Raw genomic sequence first — 19,443 nt, forward strand, 5'->3', positions numbered from 1 at the left:
TTGCTGATGGCTTCAGAGGTGAGACCATTGTCAGACAGGTGTGACACTAGAGCATTATCTGATCCATAAGCAGGGTCTGGCTCAGGCTTTTGAAACCTCAAGAGCTCAGTGACGTACTGGCCCAGCCAGGACACACCCTAACCCTTCTAAAACAGTTCCATCAAACATCAGCCTATGTCAGCGCTCTCATTCCAGCCACCCCAGGAGCCCAGGGTATGGCTTGGTGACAGAGCTCTTGCCTGACACACAATAGGGGTCCCTCCGTCCCTGCCACATGTTCTTTTGGGGGGTCTCTCAATCTTCTGTTGTTTGCAGATTTGTGCTTGAGACAGTGTCTCAGGTAGCCCAGGTTGATTCAGACTAGATACATAATTGAAGATGACCCTGAACTTCTGACCTCTTGCTTCTACCTCCTACGTGCTAGGACAACAGGTGTGCACCATCATGCCCGGTTAATATGCTAAGACTTGAACTCAGAGCTTTATGGATGGTAGGCAATCACTCCCTGTATCAGCTGGGCCATGTCACTGGCACCCAAATTAAAAGTCCAATCTCACCTTTGATTGCTGTCTGTACATGACAGGGCAGCCGGTGCTGGTGGCGCACGCCTTTAATCCCAACACTCGGCAGAGGCAGGCGGATCTCTGTGAGTTTGAGGCCAGCCTGTACAAAGTTCCAGGACAGGCTCCAAAGCAACACCAAGAAACCCTGTCTCAAAAAAAACAAAAGACACGAAAGGGCTTCTTTTCTCTGTGGATTGTGTTGCCTTCAGCCAGGATCTCTCTCTTCGCACAGCATTACCTTTTGTACTTACAGCAAAGAGGTTAAAGGGTGTGCCTGAGGCCACAGAACCAGGAGTCCTCCCATCCCTACTCATGTTCTCCCTCTTCACCCCCCCTTCTCTCTGTAGACCAGCATTCTCAAAGCTGGAGGACTCCTTTGAGGCCCTGTCTCTGTACTTGGGAGAGCTGGCCATCCCGCTGCCAGCAGAGCTGGAAGAACTGGACCACACTGTGAGCGTGGAGTACGGCCTGACCCGGGACTCGCCACCCTAGCCCTGGCCCATCCCCCTGCAGGGGGGACATTGCACGACCAGCATTGCCCCCTCTGCGCCCTGTCCTTGCTATGAGCAGGACTAGCTAGGCTTCCTGTGGACTGCCGGCTTGCTTAGAAGCAGAATAAGCCATCCCTACTACCTCCCCAGGAGGCATACGGGTGCAGGGGAACAGTCCTCCACAGGTGCTGGGGCCTGGTTACTGTCTGTAAATCCAACACTCACCTGAAAGCTGTGAAGAAGATAAAAAGAGCCTGGATTCTAGACCAGGAGTCTGTTACTAGGGACTATTTGGGACCTTTGTGGCAGTGAGATTCTGGGAGGCTGTAGCTTTACACTAAACATGGCCTGGGCCTGCTGGGCAGGATGCCAGGATGAACTGACCTGAGGCTCCAGAGGCTCTGGCCCAGCGAGGTGAGGTGTAGGACTTGAAGCGGTAGTGTAACAACTGAGAGCCTTCAAAGCATGTGAAATGACAGTGGTGATTTCTCCTCCCACTCCAGGCCCTGCCCTCTGGAGCAGGCTTTGAAGAGTCTCTTAGTGTGTGGTGAAACCCACAGGATCCAGAAAAAGGACTGGTTTCTGCTCACCAGCCCAGGGACCACATCAGTGTGGGAGTTTCCACTTCAACATCCTGTCTCAACAAGCAGTCACTCACAAAAGCACCAAAGAAGCTGGGGCTGGAAAGAAAGAGGCCCCGCCCTTTAAAAAGCCCAGTATCCTGGCTGGTGGGCTCAGTCGGAAGCTCAAGACATTGTCCGATGCTAGACGGGTTCTGGGGGCCAGTGTGATCTGCCTCAGGCTCTGGGTCCAAGCAGGAAAAGGGGAGTCGCAGCAATTTCTTGGCGTCCTTGTGGCAGCTACAGCACATCTTTAGCATGTCTGGTCCAGGCAGCAACTTGGGACAGGAACTGGTGGCTGTTGAGTCCCAACGCTGAGATACAAAGAGCGCTCTCTGAGCTGGGCCTCTTGATTCTACCTCCCTTGTTGCTGGCCAGCTCTTACTTCCTGAGCCACACTCCAGGGCCATGGGCATTGGATACGTTGGGGACGCTACCAGGCGTCCAGGGACTCTCCAGCGCACTGAGGTTTGCCGTCTCCTAAGTGCGAGCTCACGCCGTATTTAACAAATTGGGAATGGGTTTGGTTTATAAATACAAGTTGTGGTGGGTTTTACTGGTGGGGGGGCGGTCAGGAGAGTGGTTGCTGTTATTAGTTTTTATCTATTGGGTGATATGTGAAATATTGTACATAGACAAGATGAAATTGTGGAGTGGGAAGCCATCTTTGGCCACTTTACTTGCTGTATAGACTGTACTTGTGTGTGGAGTTTGCAGACTTGCTCTAGGGGAACTCCCAGCATGGTTCGGCATCCTGTGACTGGTTATACTTGAGCTGTCCCCAGCAAGTGTGGGAGTGGTGGGCCTGAGCTGGGCCATGAAGCAGACTAAATAAATTAAGCAGTTACCATAGTGACGACACTGAGAGTGGAAAAGTAACTTAGGGCCTGACTTAAACAAGCTTGGGGGAGTTGGAGAGATTAAGCAGTTAAAAGCAATTACTGCTCTTGCAAAGGACCATGGTTTGGTTACCAGTGCCCATGTGATGGCTCACAACCACATAGAACTCCAGTTCCAGGGGTACTGAGCACCTCTTCTCACATCTGTGGGCTCCTGCACACATGTAGTACACGTATGTACTCTCAGGCACATACATTCACATCAGTTTTGTTTAGATTTTTTAAAAGAAACACAGGTGTCTGCCTACCTTCAGGCCCAAACCACTAAGTCCTCGCATCAGGGAACTCTCAGCCTCAAGTCTAATCCCCTCCCCAAGACAGCACACCTTCTGAGGTCATCCACATGAAGGAATCTAGTCCCTAGATAACAGCACGTGACCTGAGGTTCGCACTGCTGAAAAACAAAAAACCACTTAAGAGCACTGTTGAGCATGGACAAGTTAGCCCTGGATGGGTACACCAAGAACTTAACCTGATGCGGAGGTCCACTGCTACAACTTGAAGAAACACACCCTGGAAACCACCCACCCCAGTAGCTTCCCTCCTAACCCTAGGAACCACCTGCAAGAACCATCCTCAGTGTGGTGGCTCAGTGGTTAAGAGCACTGGCTGGTCATCCAGGGGTCCTGAATTCAATGCCCAGCAGCCATATGGTGGCTCACAACCATCTATACAGGATATGATGTCTTCTGGTGTGCAGGCACACATGCTAAACACTCATACATTTAAAAAAAATCCTCAGTCCCGGGCAGCCCATCTACCTGTTTCTCCTTTGGCTGCTATGAAACTGCTGCCTGCCCCTTGGTTTCTGGTCCACAGCAAAAGCTGTTGGGAGGATTATCCTAATTCCCCTACCTTGGAAAATTTTAAGGATCAACTTCTTGTGGCTTCAACCTTAAGATATTCATGGTGACCTTGACAATCATGGGGGGTACTGCATTTTATCGCAGTTCGGTCAGCTATTACTACCTCCCAATGACCGGACCACCGTGACCGAGAAGGCAGAGGTATGGACAGGTATTGGGGGAGTATTCCCAGCACCACAAAAATGCGGCAAGTAAGAGTTACGTTTTATGTTTATATAAGTCAAATGCAGAGCAATTTCCCACAGTTCATACACAGGTGTCAGAATGAGGTATATAAAACATACACAGAAATACTTTCATAGAAAAGTAGGAAGTAGTACTGTTCTCTTTCCCACAGTCCGCCATGGGAACCCTGAGGTCTAGGCCCCCTCAACAGATGGCTCCAGGGAGCAGCCTGGTGAAGGGAGTGGACCCCACCCACCCCAATCCTCTGCTGGACAGTAGAGGGAGGGGCTCCTGGCCGAGGAACACTGCCAAGGCCAGGAATCGGGACACTCTGGCCATCCAGAAGTTGCTTTGATCTTGGACAGGATACTTTTCCCTTTCTGGAGACCCTGTGTCTGAAAGACTTAAAAACCCTAAGGTCTTTCCCAGTGCTTCAGTGATTGTTTTGTACAGGTTGCAATCCTAGCCCCAAGGAAGGCACTGGCCTACAGGCCACGGGGCTGCCTGTGAACCAAGGTGTACTGCCGAGGTGAGCCCGACCACGCCTTTGTTACCTAACCTCTGGGCTTACTCCAGCTCACCAGATGCTGACATGTAATTCCCATGGGCTGGCTGACTATTCCCTTATCAATACAAAATGGAGAAGCTCTACCCACCCCTGAAAAGAGAGAGAGAGAGAGAGTGGATACCCAAAGCTGAGGTTGAAGGCAGAAGTGGGCCCTTCTCCTGTGTCTTCCTAAGCGGAATGTTCAGTGCAGTTCTTCCCTTTATTTCCTTACAAAAGCAGGAAGAGTCCCTTGGGCACAGGCCTGGCCCACAGTTATCAAGGCACGTCACTGCCAGCAAGCTGGAGCACACCCAGCAGCCCTCATCTAGAACCCATTTGCAGCCCCAAGTTCTGACTGTTGTACAAATTGACTTTTGGTTCTCAGAAGGGACCTTCTATCCCCAAATACTATATGTATATATATTTAATGCTGCCTCATGCATGACCTGTTTGACCTTAACTATGAATAACAGTATATGCCACTCAAGTTCCTGGGTGACAAATGGAAAGGCAGAGACTGAGGCCACCTTGGGTGTACAGCACAGGGGCTTTGGCAAGCTCCCTGTCTCCCTGACTCGGGCAATGTGGAAGCCCTTATTTGCCACAGCACCACTTAGTTACTGTGCCAGTCACTATCCACAGGCAAATCCTCTTCGTGGGACAGAAAGGACCCTACCCAGCCTCCACACACTCACCCACGACGCTACCTGCTTCTGCTGTGTCATGAGGAGTCACATCTCCCCCTCAAAAGAAAAATGGGATAGGGTTTTAACCACAACACAAAATGTAGCTCCTCCCAGCGGCAGGAGGGTGGCCTGTCCTGTACCAGTGTCTGCAGGGGCACCTGCCCACTGCAGGGGCTCAGGCCCCAGGGGTGCCAGCCTGGCCCACAAGGAGGGTGCTGCCTTCCTGAGGGTCAGCAGGAGTCTGGTTGCTGTGTACGATGACCGTCTTCTCATCCACGATCTCACAGGCAGGATTGGTGAAGGCAGACAGGGGCAGGGTGATTCGCTGCATCTCTCTCTCACACGCTTTCTGGTCATGCTGCTCTTTCAGGTCCTTCCCCCTGTCAGGAAAAGAGAACACTCAGGTGGTGCCTCCCCCATGGCCTTGCTCAATTAACTTCCCAAAGCCTGAGCAGGAGCTCACTCTGGTGATGGGGAATCACCTGACCAAGCCAGGACTAACACCAGCCCAGGCCCAAGACATTGGCTAGCCACCCTCCAGGCTGCCTTTAAGCTCCACAAGGCATTGCTGCCAGCTCTGTCTCTGCTCCCCTGCTGTAAGGTGGGGGTCACTGCTGCATGAGAGTCAGTGGGAACAGTGTAGAAGAAAGAAACTTAAAGCAAGGCAGGTCTTTGTTTTCAGCCCAGGGGTCCCACAGATCCAAAGAACTACCCTAGCTTCATCCCTAAGCAATGAAATTGTCTGGAAAATGGACCAGACCATCCTATTACAAGACTGCCTTCTTGGGCTGGTGAGATGGGTCTGCAAGCCTGATGACCTGAGTTCAAAAGAGAGAATCCATCTCTCAAGCTGCCCTCTGACCTCTACACCTGCAGGCAAGCACCCTCTCCACCACAAAACAAATTTTTTGTTTGTTTTAAAGACTGCCTTCTCATCCTTTAGTCCTGGAAAGTGGGAGCCCAGGCTAGAACTGAACCACTCCCAACCCAAGCAGAGGCAAAAAGGACTCGGGGCTGCATTGAACAAGGGAAAACAATGAAAATGGCTATCAAACTTCTCAAATTTGTCAATGCCTTTCTTTGGTTTTTCCTGATACTCAGTGACCCATCTGAGCCACAGTGCTGCTGTGCTTATGCAGACTACTCACTCTATGCCTGGGATGGATGGATGTAAGGGTGTGGGGGGGGGGGTAAGCTACTCACTCTATGTCTGGGATGGATGTAGGTATGCATGTATGTATGTATGATATCATCTAATGTATCATCTCACTTCATTCTCCATTCAGCCCTAAGAGTTAGTTCTTGAGCATTTTATAACCAAAGAAATGGCCCAGAGCATTTAATGGATGCACCAAGGACGTAGGATAGGCTCCAACAAGTTTATTGTGATCTGGCTGCTGTTATGAGTTGTGACCCATGGTGGTACAGGGGATTCATTCCAACTTAGGTCTTTTTTAGAGGGGGTTGATTTTTGATTTTTTGAGACAGGGTTTCTCTGCAGCCTTGGTTGTCCTAGAACTAGCTCTGTAGACCAAGATGGCCTTAAACTCACAGAGTTCCACCTGCCTCTGCTGGGACTAAAGGCATGCACTACCACCACCTGGCTTCAAACTTAGGTCTTCTAACTACACATGGAGGATGCTTCCCACTGGACCCGTCCCTGCAATGGCCAATAGACTGCATGCCAGAACCAGTACAGAACCCAGGGCAGATCCTTTGAAGCCAACAACTTGGGCTCAGCTGCCAGGGAAACCTTGTCTGAAGGAGATGTGAACTAAGTGGGTGATAAAACAGAGGGCTGTGGAGTAGAGTCCAGAACAATGGGGTGGAGGAGGGGTGATCTTCAAGGGAAACCTCTACCACAACCCAAGGATGAAAAGACCCCCGAGGGACTTTGGAGATGGGAGGATGAGGAAGTCAACACAGGTGTCTCTAGGCTCATGCAGTCGCTCAAGCACAACACACTGGTGCTCATCAACTGTTGCGACAAGGCCTTGGGCCAGGTGAAGGACGCCAACAGGCGCTGACTGCAGCGTGCTGCTGGAGAATGTGAAGGAGAGGCAGGCCACAAGAGCAGCAAGGCCAGAAGTCATCCAAGCCACAACAAGGACCGCTACATCGCCAGGACAGCCCTGCCCATTGTGTGCTGTGGAGCCCACTCATCACAAGCAAGCAGAGTAGGGGCCTCTTCCTTCCGTGAGGACCTGCTCCCTGACCTGCCCAGACCTACCCTCCAACTGAAACAAAACACAGGAGCCTGGTTCAGATCTCAGGACACAGCTGTGACCAGCTGTATTCTGCATCCATCATGTGCTGTACAGAGATAGAAGCTAGAGAACGCGGTATTGGAAGAGGACAAATGCACACGAGCCTCTCTCAATTAGCCAATTCTCCTCACTGTGTATACCAGCTCCAGACGATTTGTTTAACACTTAGCAAAACAGTTCTCTGTGCCTTGGTTTCTTCATCTGCCTCAAAGATAATGTGAAATGATTTAGACACTAGTGCAACTGTTGCATGAACTCCTGGGTTATGACTCACAGAGCAATGTTACCTTCACCTCCCATCAAAGACCTCTCCTATCACCTAGCGAAGGCAAGAACTCTTCATGTGACTTAGTGGTACCCTCCTCTCTGGGCCTTAATTTTACTATCTTAAAATAAGAAGTTGGGACATGATAATCTCCAGAGTCCTGCATGTTCTTCTGTGGGAGTCCACCATTTGAGATATGATCTGATCCCAACTGTAAGGTCACAGGAGGTCAGTAAACTCATCCTCCTATGGCACCTGGGGGACAGGGGCAACCAAGTTTCTCAACATGTAAGCCCAGGCCTAGCCCATTCTTTCATTAGCATCTGTACTGGGTATCAATTCCCACAGCAGAAAACCTCCCAGAGTGCCCACTCACAGGCAAAAACAGATACACAGTTCATGGAGAGAGGGTTCTCTAGAATAGCCATCCCCTCCCTCACATCCTGAGTCATCTATCAGCCGTGTCTGGCTGCCCCACAGAAGGAGACACATATCTGAACAATAAAAAGCCATGTTCTTCAAGACTGCTCATGTACAGAAAAATTTGGAAGGTCTGGGTGTAATTTTAGAAAGGGATCCTCCTCCCCAAGCTAGCAGTGATTTACAAAATGAAACATTCAAATATCTTTTGCCAGAGGCTAGAGTTCAGTTTACAAGAAGGCTGGAGGAAGAAGTCAAGCCAGGAACCTGTGACTTTAGGAATACCTAACCGGGGGACCAGGAATGTCCTATCACCCAGGAAGAGAAACACAACTACGCCTTTGATGGGGGCCACACGATTTTCACAAGCACTGTCCATTTCCTGCATGAGGAAGCCTTGCTTTCCTCCACTCTCCTTTATGAAGCGTGTGTCTGCAGCCTGCTGAGCAGCTGATAACTATTAGACATCATCACACACGAGTCTACGGGGGTAAAATCAATTTCTGTTAATGGGGATAGTGGGTCTGGAAGAGCAACCAAGGGTAAAGGAAGCAGACACAGACACAGTGACTAGTCTGGATTGGCCTCATCCATTTAGCAGCCTGGAAGAATGCCTGACCCCACGTGCCTGCTGTGAGTCCTGCCGGGGAATCCTGGAGACGAAGTTGCTGATGCTGCCAGACCTGCTAAACTGACCATTAGGCGGCCCAGCACCCTCTCACTGCAGTGGGGGTGGGGGGGTGTCTGACTGTTGTCAGGCAGCCAAGATAGAACAAAGGCTTATTCATCGACTCAGCTTCTCTCCCAAGGGGGTGAAATGGTGTTGACTTACCGTTTCCCTCCCTTTTTATCAGAGAATAAGAGCTCCCTGCAGAGCTAAGACAGCACTCAGCAGGGACAGGGAGCTGCCCTGGCCAAGGCCCTGGCTGCACCTCGTGCCCTAAGTTTCTAGGACAAAGGCCTAGCCGAACTGCGTTCCCTCCCTTCTACCCCCACCTTTAGCACTTCCCCCAGGAGGAAGCCTGGTGCTTGCCCACCCTCCCCAGCTCTGGGAAGCTCCCTCCATCAGCCAAGCCCTGTGGTCCTGCCTGAGTTCAAGACTTGCGGGAATTACCCTGACTGCTCTGGCCAGAGAGAAGAGATGTGATAAAGTAGAGCTGCTACCTGCCTCTAGGTTATGGAAACAAGGGCGACCTCTTCAAGGCAGTGCAGGTTCTTCAATGATTACTCCGAGCGGCTGCTGTTTTCCAAATCAGAAGCCATGCTGTGCCACCCTGCTACTCTGGGCAAGTTTCCCAAGGTGGCTACCGTACAGGCACACAACTGTATACTCAAAGCACAATGATTACATCCTCATGAGACCTATGTGCCCTCTACTGCTGTCTCAGACCTGAAAAGGCTGGGAGGGAGAGAAGCGTTAAGCCAAGAGCAGAGCTAGGATTTAAACCAAGCAATGGTGTCCTCTAAAGAAATACCAGTGCTGGGGGGAGCGGGGCTCATCGTAGCTCACTCCCTACCTGGTGAGTAAGCAGAGGCACAGAAAAGGTCAATAATGTGCCTGTGTATGACACCCACGAGTGGAGGGAATTCAGAACAAACACCTCCTTTCTTTTGTTTCTAAACTCAGTCATTCTTTGAGAAGTTTCTCTTTTTCCTACTGTCCTAAGTAAATTTAGATAAGGCTACTGGAGATAGCTGACTTTAGCTATATCTTCCTGTGCAGCCCTGGTGGCTCATGCTTCATACCTGTAATCCCAGCACTCAGGGGCTGAGTCATAAAGACCAAGAATTCCTGGCCATGGCTGAGAGCTGGCTCAGCAGTAAAGAGCATTTGCTGCTCTTTCAGAGGACCCGGGTTTGATTCCCAGCAAGCACATGAAGCTCACAACCCTCCAGGTATGGACACAGTACACAGACATAGGTGCAGGCAAAACATCCACGCATAGAAAATGGAGAGAGAGTTCCTAGCCAGTCTGAGTTACAGAGTGAGGCCCTATCTCAAAACAAAACAAGAGCCGGGCAATGGTGGTGCACACCTTTAATCCCAGCACTCAGGAGGCAGAGGCAAGTGGATCTCTGTGAGTTCGAGTCCAGCCTGGTCTACAGAGCAAGTTCCAGGACAGCCAGGGCTACACAGAGAAACCCTGTCTTGAAAAACAAAACAAAAACCAAAAATGAATGTGCACACACACAACAGCATATGGTCTGGCCACCTAGGACATGGTACTTTAACTCTTCTAGGCCTCAGCTCCTCACTAGGAAGAGCCTTGGACAAGATCAGAGAAAGGGGTACAGCAGAGCCTGACTTACCAAGAGGGCGTGAAACAAGGAACTGCTATTGTGATTTATATCTGATTATTGTCCTGCTGCTTACATTCAACATTGAACAATACCTTTGGGCGGCTGGATGTATGGGGACAAATCCCCCATTTAACTGGCAAGATACCCACCAAGCAGAGGCTGCCTGAAATGGCATTTACGTTCCAGCTCTAGCCCTGACATCTATGCCCTAACTGTGGGGAGATGAGGCTCAGAGCTTGCTTCTCACCCACATGTGGTTTCCTGTTGAACAGGCTGTTCTCAGAGCTTGTTTGCTAAGGAAAGGGGTGGTCTGAGGTTAGTGACAGTCTGGTGACTTAGTGCCTTCCCCTTAGTTTACAGGAAAGTAATCTCAAGGTCACATGTCAGTCCCATGACAGTCTAAAAGAGTAAGATGACGAAAAGAAAAAAGGCCTAGTTTCTACACTGGGCACCAGCTGAGCTTGGAATTAAGAGCAGTTACTTCAATCACCTGGAAGGTCTGGACACTGACACAGATTGGATAGCAGCCAAGTGCTGCCAGAGACTGAGGACAAGGGGAGTATTTCAGGGTTTAGGTCAGTGGCTTGTTCAGGCAGAGCAACTACACTGTTTCTTCACTTCTTAAATGAGCAAGCAGGTGCCCCTGGACCGGTACGTCAACGGTCCTTCAGTGGATGACAACCTCAGTCTGGAAGGAGTCAGGATGCTCTCTTGGGCCAATGGTTCCTGACTCCGAACCTCTCTGCTCTCTGACCCATGGACAATCAGAGAAACAAGTAAAACCATCTGTTCGAGTAAATGGAAGAGCTGGGATTTAAACCAATACTGTCAACAGGAACATCAGAGCTGCAGAGTCAGCATCCCTACCTCCTCACCTATGAGGAAACGGAGGCCCAGAAAGGGTAAATAACTCATCAAGTACCCACGTTTTATAGACAAGCACAACAGGACTGTTTGTGAACCATTTACTGTGTGCCAAGCACAGAGCTAAATGTCACACACATCTGCCCCCACAGGAATGGAGGAATGTTCTGGACTAACAGTCACACAGTTGGCAGTTTGTTCCACCTTATTCTGGATGTATAACCACAGGCAAGGCACCTATTCTTTCTTGCCTCAAGTTTCCTCATCTGAAAACTGGGAAGAATGGCATTTATCTCATAAGAGTGGCCATGAGCATAATCTCAGCCTTCAGAGGGAGGAAGAAGGAGGATTAAAACTACAAAGAGCCAGGCCTGGTGTCTTTAAGCCCAGCACTCTGGAGGCAGAGGCAGGCACTTCTTGGTGAGTTCAAGACTGATCTACCTAGAGAGATCCATGCCAGCCAGGGTTACATAGTGAGACCTTGTCTCCAAAAACAAAATAAGAACAAACAAACAAAAAAACTCTACCTCCTCCACCACCAGCAGCAACAACAGCTAAAATCACTTTTTTGCCATATAGAAAGTTCAATGCCAGCCTGAAGTACGTGAGACCCTGTTTCAAAACAAAAAGTGAAGCTGGGGCATGCCAAGTGTTAGAAGCAAGAAGCAGGGGACACCTGCTGTTGCTGAGGCAATTGTACCACACTTCCCCTTTCAATCTGTAATTTGGTTGAATCCAATACCAAGACTGATCTACCTAGAGAGATCCATGCCATGCTGGAGAGAACATGCTGGGCTTATAAAATGATTAAAGGCACTTAGTCATGGCTCAGATAATGGCTCTCACTGCTGGACAATGCAGCCCACTATATCACTTCCTTTATAGGAAGGCTTCTTGGGTCAGAGAAATACAACCGATCCTTGGCGCTAGAAGTAAAATACCCTGTTTTTGTCCAACAGCCAGTCCTATCAATGGTTTTGACTCTTAGAACCACACTGATTATGAGAGACCTGTCCCATGTGGCTTCTCAGGAGACCTTTCAAAATAAGCATCCCTCCTCCTGTGGTCCAGCTGCAAGTTTGTCCCTGCTTCCCAAGCAGCCTCTTGGACTTTCATATGTGGTAAGGAGTAGCAAATGGACTTTCTCTTGTAATCATTTTTTCCCTTCTTACCCTAAAGGACATCCCACTGAGGAAATTTAAGCCTCAGCTGTGAGACTGCAAGACCAGGGACTAGGAACCTTTTCCAGCAGCAGAATGTTTTGTTTTGACACATGGTCTCACTCTGTAACTCAGATGTGCCTACAAATGGAGACAATTCACCTCCTGCCTACTGAGATTAAAGACTACGTCTCAGGGCTGGAGAAATGGCTCAGCAGTTAAAAGCACTGGCTGTTCTTCTAGAGAACCAGGGGTTTAGTTCCCTGCACCCACAGGGTAGTTCACTGTGTGTAACTCCAGCTCCAGGAAATTCAAATCCACTTCTGGCCTCCCTAGGCACCAAGTACTCATTGGGTACACAGGCATATATTACTTGCAGACAAAAAACTCAAACAAAGAAAATAAAAATAACTCTTAGCTGCATTCAGGAGGCAGAGGCAGGAGGATCTCTGTGAGTTCGAGGCCAGCCTGACCTACAAAGTGAGTTCTAGGACAGCCAGGGATGTTTGGGTTTCTCCTTTTCTTAAGACAGGGCTGCACAGTCTTCAAACTTGTAAACCCCCTGTCTCAGTCCTCTGAGTTCTGGGATTATAGCAGGTATACACTATCTCACCCATATTAGTAGCAGAATTTTAAAATCCAACAAAATGAATCTGGTCTCTTCAGAGCATGGTGACACATGCTCACAACACTCTACTCAAGAGGTGGAGGCCAGAGGAGCTTGAGACTACTCCTTCAAAGCCAGTCAGGGCTACAGATGGAGACCTTGGGGGAGGGGGTGGTATCAGTATCGAAGTCCTTGCCCTGGCTGTCAAAGATCACCTGGCAGTGACCAAAACCAAATCTCAACTCTTGAGCTAGTTTTTCTTTCTTCAGACCCTACTTCCTTTGAAAGACACCAAGACATTGATCTGATATGGTGTCTCTTCCTTAGCCCTATTCCAAGAGAACCAGGAAGAGAAACTACTCACCTCTTGTAAGTGTAGCCCAAGATGATGCCAATTCCGATGGCAATGATGATCACCATCATAGCAACGCCCAGCACATAGCCTATGGGAACAGGACACCAGTTCTATTAGCCACACCCCAAACAATCAGCAAATGACATCATCTGGTGAATCCCAACAAAGGCATTGGTGGGACCGCCATACCCAGAGTTCCCAGGTCCTTCTTCTCCTTGGAGTTCATCCTCACACGCTGACTGATCCCAATCACTGGCTGCACCTCTGCGGCCTCACTCCTGGCTGGCAGGACGTTAGCAGGAGGGAACACCCGTGCCTCTTTGTCACCTGGTGCATCAGACTTCCCTTCCAACTCTGTTGTAGAGGCTGAAGGTACCTGGGAAGTGGCCTCTGAAGGTGAGAAAAAGACTGCCCTAAGTGGATTCTACAGCTGAACCTGTGTTGGGGGTGTTAGGGGAGTGGGCTCACCTTACAATGCCCCCCTAGTCTGAAATCAAACTCTGCCCCAGGTCAGGGATGGTAGTGAACACCTGAATTAACTCACTCAGGAGGCAGAGGCAGGAGGATCTCTTTGAGTCCCGTGACAGCCAGGGCTGCACAGTGAGACCCTGTCTCAAAACAAAAAGGAGAAGACAGCTCCCCCGCCTGCCCCAGAGGCAAGATGCAGCCTGAACGGGAAGATACAAGGCAAATGCGAGGGAAGTGTCTTAATAAGGAATGGCCTTTCTCCTGCCTCCAACTTGTTTCTTCAATTCCTTACTATCTTCCAACACCCAGCTGGGCTTGCCAGAGGGTTCTCCAGAGGATGCCCCGTCTTTCGGGAGATATTCCACACTGAGCACAAGATTTGTGGCAATCCTAGACATCTGTCTCAGTTTTCTGAAGCCTAAAGTTTTGGATACAAATCTGTACACCCCCACGGCCTCTGGCAGGTCTCCGAACTTCTAGGTGACTGAGTTCCCTCACACTGCTTCTTCCCGGGATTGTAAGTATAGTGCCTGGCTCACGGCAGACGTCCACACAGCAAAGGCTGGTGGGGCGCTTAGCTGAAGAAGCCAGCGGCCTCCCACTGTTGTTTACAAGTGCTCGCGGAGGATGAGCTCACTCCGAATGTCGCGGCGGCCAATGGGCCGTGGGCTCGGCGGCCTGGAGATAGCTCCGACCAATCAGACGGCGCGGGGGTGGACCAGGGCGGGGCGGGCGTCGAGCGGCCGCACGTGCGCGGCGGGTGTAGCCGCTCTGCTTAGCGCTGGGGGCTGGCGTCCCCTCCCCGGGGTCCAGGGCGGGTACCTGGACAGCGCACGTCCTCGCAAAGACGCTTCTCGGGGACGCCCGTCTCGCTGCTGACGTAGCACCAGGGCCCGCGCGGGTCCTGGTCCGGGTTCCGGCAGTAGTTGTGGTTGCCGGGGCCTGAGGCGGAGAGAAGAGCCGTCAAGGACCGCAGCCGCCGCCCTCCAACCCCGCCCGCCTCGCCGGCCGACACTCACTGGGCTCGATGGGCGGCTCGCGGCCGCCTTGCGCGGCCAACCAGTTGAGGCAGCGGAGACCCGGCGCGGGCGAGGGCTGGTCCTCCCGGTACAGGTGGCCGTTGTCCCAGAAGCAGCCTGTGAGGAAGAGGAACCCGCCCGGGAGCCTGAGTGCGGCTCTCTGGCCTCGCACTGTGTACCTCAGAGTTCGTGCCATGCCCCTAGCAGCGTCTGGTCCACACTCAGATTTAGCCTTTTTTTTAAGCCTGCACAAGTACAAGGGGTTGTTACCCTTGCACTTGAGACCACACGGAGGTGCAGGAGGCCTGCCTAAGGTCACTCTGTGGAGATGGCGAGTTTGGTTCTGGGCAGTCAGGCCTGGAAGTCGTCCCAGTGTTGAGAAGTCAGTGTTATATAAACTGATGTTCCCTTCTCCACGGATACGGCCACCTTCTGCTAGTTTCACAGACACCGCCAGCTCCCAAGAGAATTCCACAAAAGCCTTTGATCTAGTGAAGCAAAAGATTCGAGACTCCAGCTGAGGAAGTCTGCCACATCTCTTCAGCTCTCACTCCCCTCAGCGGAGAGCCTCGGGAGGAAGCTGGAGACGGGAGGAGGTCTGTGCGCCTGCCACACCAAGCAAAAGGACTTTAAAAGGGCAGGACTCTGGGGAGGAGAGGAGATGAACTCCCAAGCTCCATCCACTCTTGTACAAGGAAAGGGAAAGAGAAACTGACTACTTGTCTTTGTTCTTAATGGCTAAGATGGAGAGAGGGAGAGGGAAGAAGAAAAGCTTCCTTCCCTGTCCTCCTGGCCATTTTTGGGAAATCGGGGGCTCTACGCGCTCTGCTTCATTAAGTTGCTGCAGGAAGAAAAACAACTGAAATCTCACCTCCAGAGCCATAGGCTCCTGCCAGAAGCATGTTGCCGAGAAGAAATGTGTGTGCCCAAGCCAACAGCATCCTCGCCTCTTCCGGCTTGCAGGTGACTGAACCGCTAGCGTCCAAATGGGGTCTCCTTGGCAGCGGTTTTGCCTCCTGGTTCCCAGCCTTGCAGTCAGACCGGCCCTTGTTATTGCTCTTCTGGTAAACAGCCTCTCTTTAGAACCGGCAGCTTCCCAGCTAGCTTGCTGCAGCCGAGGTGTTTTTCAGCTGAAAGGCGCCCCCTGGGTCCTAAGCCTCCTAGACCATACCAGATCACTAACCCCGAGCCAAGCCAGGAACCCAGCCAAGTCAAGAATGGCAGAAAGGTTCAGGCTTTGCTTAACAGCAGATCCGTTTGAGACCTGCACGACCGCGTCCCCAGAGCTTTTCTCCTTTTTCCGTCTGTGAGCATAGTCATTGTGTCAGAAGGCATCGGGGAGTGGGGTGGATTAGCAGTGCTAAGGCACAGCCCAGTAGTAAGAGATGATACTGACACAAAAGCAGGAGGCATTTAAGATCACAAAGGCAGCACAAATAGGCAACTCTGTACCCCGATGTATACATTTAAACTACCAGGGTCAAGTCAGTCACATTCCTTTACTCACATTTGAGGTTTGGGGTGTCTATGTATAGTAGGAATGCAGAAAGGGTAGCTTTAGTTGAGAATACATGTTATGAAAACATTGGATTTGCTAGCTATACTATAAAGTCTGCCAGCCCTGAAGGAGAACACACACACACACACACACACACACACACACACACACCAGTCTGTGGGAAACTCAGTTTCAGTAACTTATACCTATCATTAAACCACATCCATGTAACTTGGGGCACGTGGAGTAAGGAAAAGGGCTCTTTTTCTATCTGCCTGGCAGTTGAAGGTCCCAAGCAGCCTCAGTAAACTGAGAGATGAAGCAGAGTGATTTGCCAAGACTACCTTGTGACTCAGGCAAATCCCAGAATAGAAATGGGAGACTCTGTTTTGATCTTACCACAATAATGTAGGGAGGGGAAAATAACACTACTAAATGTGCTTTATAGACTTTATCATAGTAGAAAGCTGATTCTAATTAGAAGTGATTGGACTCTGAGATACCTTAAAAGAAAGAGGTTTATTTTTGTGTGTGTATCTGTGTCCACAGGAAAGCTCCAGGCCCTCTAGAACAGAGGTCACAGGCAGTTGGGGACCATGGCTTGTGGCTGATATGGGCACTGAGAACTTAATTGAGGTCCTCTGGAAGAGCAGCCAGTACTCCTGACCTCTGAACCACCTCTCCAACTCACCTGAGGTGCTTTTAAAAAACACGCCGGGGCTGAGAGATGACTCAGTAGTTAGGATCACTTGTTCTTGCAGAAGTCCCAGGTTTAGTTACCAGCACTTAGCTCAAAGCCAACTGTATCCAGTTCAAGAGGATCCAGTGCCCTCTTCTGACCTCCATAGGTACCAGACATTCAGCTGGTGCACATCATACATGTTGACAAAACACTCAGACAGATAAATGCCCCCAAAAATAATTTGCATGTGTGTGGGGGTGGTATCTCATGAGTATGTGGCATGTGCCCATGTGTAGATATGGAAGCCAGAGCAGGATGTCCAGTGTCTCACTGCCCTGAAACAGGGTTTCTTACTGAACCAGAGCAGGGCTATTTTTTTCCCTTGAACCAGTATAGAGACAGGCTGGTACATGTCAGTCAGCACCTGCATCCTTCTCAGAGTGTCTGTCTGCCATGCCCATGTGTAGATGCCAATATTTCACCATCAGAAACCCCAGGAGATCTGTCACCCTCTTCAATCTTCCATAGGCACCAGGACTCACATGCACATACTTCTTAGACACACACACACCATAATTAAAAACGAATCTTAAAAACCACGCAATAGGACTAGAGAGATGGCTCAGAGGTTAAGAGCACTGGTTGCTCTTCCAGAGGTCCTGAGTTCAATTCCCAGCAACCACATGGTGGCTCACAACCATCCATAATGAGATCTTGTGCCCTCTTCTGGAGTGCAGGCAGAACATTATATACATAATAAATAAAAATTTTATTAAAAAGACCATAACAATGTGGGACCAGGTATGTAACTCAGTGGCAGAGTGATTACCTAGCCTGCATAGGACCCTGGGTTCCATCCCCAAGACTGAAAAAAAACAAAACAAAACTATGTATTAAGTATACATAAAATGGAAGTCCTTATTTTTCAAAAAAACAGCCTTGGGGTTTGTATCTTTTGGCTAAAATATTATTTCCTTAACAAGCTTCACAAAACTTTCGCCTACACTTGGTTTTTTGTTTTATTTTCTGAGACAGGGTTTCTCTGTGTAGCCCTGGCTGCCCTGGAACTCACTCTGTAGGCCAGGCTGGCTTTGAACTGAGAGAACTTGCCTCTGCCTCCCAAAGGAGTACACCACTATGCCTAGCATAACCTGTACATTTTGCATATTCCAAAATATTTTTATCACAATCTCAAGGGCAATTTTGATAGCACACCATGTGAATGGACTAGCTGGAGTCATCCTATCTATCTCACTCTAAAGAGCTTCACTGACACCTTGGCCTGATTTTGCTGAAAAAAAAAAACTTTAAAAAAAGCCTTATGCCTTTCTTATTGCAGCTCCACTGGTACATTTGGTCATCAGAATGAACTGGCAGCACTTCTTGGGAAGTGTTCTGGAGGCTACTTCTTGACATTATAACATGGTTTTGTCTCTAGGTTGGCACTCATACAATACAAAACCAGGAGTCTGTTCTTGGAGGTGTTTGATAAAAATTTACTGTTGTCTTCAAAGGACAAACAATCTAAAATATTTGACTAGTATGATATCATAGTATTATGGCAGTAATATTTTCTGAAGGAATTGGAAATCTGGAATAACAGGACATAAAATAGCCTTAATGCACCACCACATGAAGAAAAATTCAAATGTGCATGATGGGAAAAAGATCAGTCATGATGACAGATGTGTCTGTGAACTAAGCCTGGTTTCCTTAAGCTAGGCATCAGACCTATTAGGATGTTCATCTAAAGGACCCAGAAACCCTTTATGTTGCATATTTATAGACAGGGTCTCAGGCTGACCTTGAACAACTGATCCTCCTGTTTCCACCTCTCAACTATTGGATGACAGGCATGTGCCACCACACCTACCTACAAATCTTTTATTATTGAGGAAATAAAACTAAATTGTGGTAATAAATTAGTATGGGGAGAAAAAAGATGACTAAGCTGAAAAAATTGTAGTCTCTCATATGTTTTCTAGACGGTGCTGTCTTTAAGACACAGCACTGAATACAGTCATACAAAATGTGTCAGTTAGGGAGGACAGCATTTGGGGGTATGTGTTTGGTTTTGAGACAGGATCTTTGTATATAGCTCTGGCTGTCCTGGAACACATGTTGACCAGGCTGGCTTTGAACTCACAGAGATCTGCTTGCCTCTGACTCCCAAGTGCTGGGGTTAAAGGTGTATGTCCCCACACCAGCAATTTTTGAAAAAGAAAAATTAAGATACAACAACACGTTGTGGCACTGCCAGAACTCTGTCCCCTAGAAGAGCAGCAAACTGTTCGTACTGAGCTTCCTCTTCAGCCTCCACCCCAGACCTTTCATTAATGTTTAAAATGAAGGAGAAGAGTACTGTGTAAGGAAATGGAGTATAGGCAGCCTTTGTAGAACAGAACTTTTAAAGGGGAAGTAATAAAACAGCTAAGAAGTCTTGTTGATCACAAGTTACTTTCAGAAATAGAACATCCCACAGTGGAATTGAGAAGACACAGAATTTGGAATCATTACATCACTGATCTTGAGAAATAAAGAGACCAGTAATTTCCTGAATAAAAGTGGGGTTTGGTTTTGAGCCAGATTCATAAAATACAGCTTTTGCCTGATTCTTTAATTCCAGCACTCAAAGGCAGAGGCAGGCACATCTCTGAGTTTGAGGTCAGCCTGGTCTACAGAATGAGTTCCAGGACAGCC

General features: G+C 49.3%; 2 protein-coding genes across 2 annotated transcripts in view; one reads left to right on the forward strand and one right to left on the reverse strand.

The window, feature by feature from the left end:
- Window positions 1-2,526, forward strand: part of Limk2 (LIM domain kinase 2) — a 61,545-nt gene extending 59,019 nt beyond the window's left edge. The window contains 1 exon segment of the mRNA XM_005068906.4: window positions 911-2,526. Coding sequence (XP_005068963.1) covers window positions 911-1,055 — 145 coding nt within the window. The 3' untranslated portion in view covers window positions 1,056-2,526.
- A 1,105-nt stretch (window positions 2,527-3,631) lies between these two features.
- On the reverse strand, window positions 3,632-16,132 carry Pik3ip1 (phosphoinositide-3-kinase interacting protein 1). The gene is made up of 6 exons (XM_005068904.4): window positions 15,435-16,132; window positions 14,564-14,680; window positions 14,367-14,486; window positions 13,266-13,466; window positions 13,086-13,164; window positions 3,632-5,217 (listed from the first exon to the last, which is right to left on the reverse strand). The coding sequence occupies exons 1-6, from the start codon at window positions 15,502-15,504 to the stop codon at window positions 5,013-5,015; spliced, it is 792 nt and encodes a 263-aa protein (XP_005068961.1). The 5' UTR covers window positions 15,505-16,132; the 3' UTR covers window positions 3,632-5,012.
- Window positions 16,133-19,443: the final 3,311 nt, after the last annotated feature.

The sequence above is a fragment of the Mesocricetus auratus genome, unplaced genomic scaffold (genome assembly GCF_017639785.1).
Source record: "Mesocricetus auratus isolate SY011 unplaced genomic scaffold, BCM_Maur_2.0 Super-Scaffold_100006, whole genome shotgun sequence".
In the NCBI taxonomy this organism is placed as follows: Eukaryota; Metazoa; Chordata; class Mammalia; order Rodentia; family Cricetidae; genus Mesocricetus; species Mesocricetus auratus.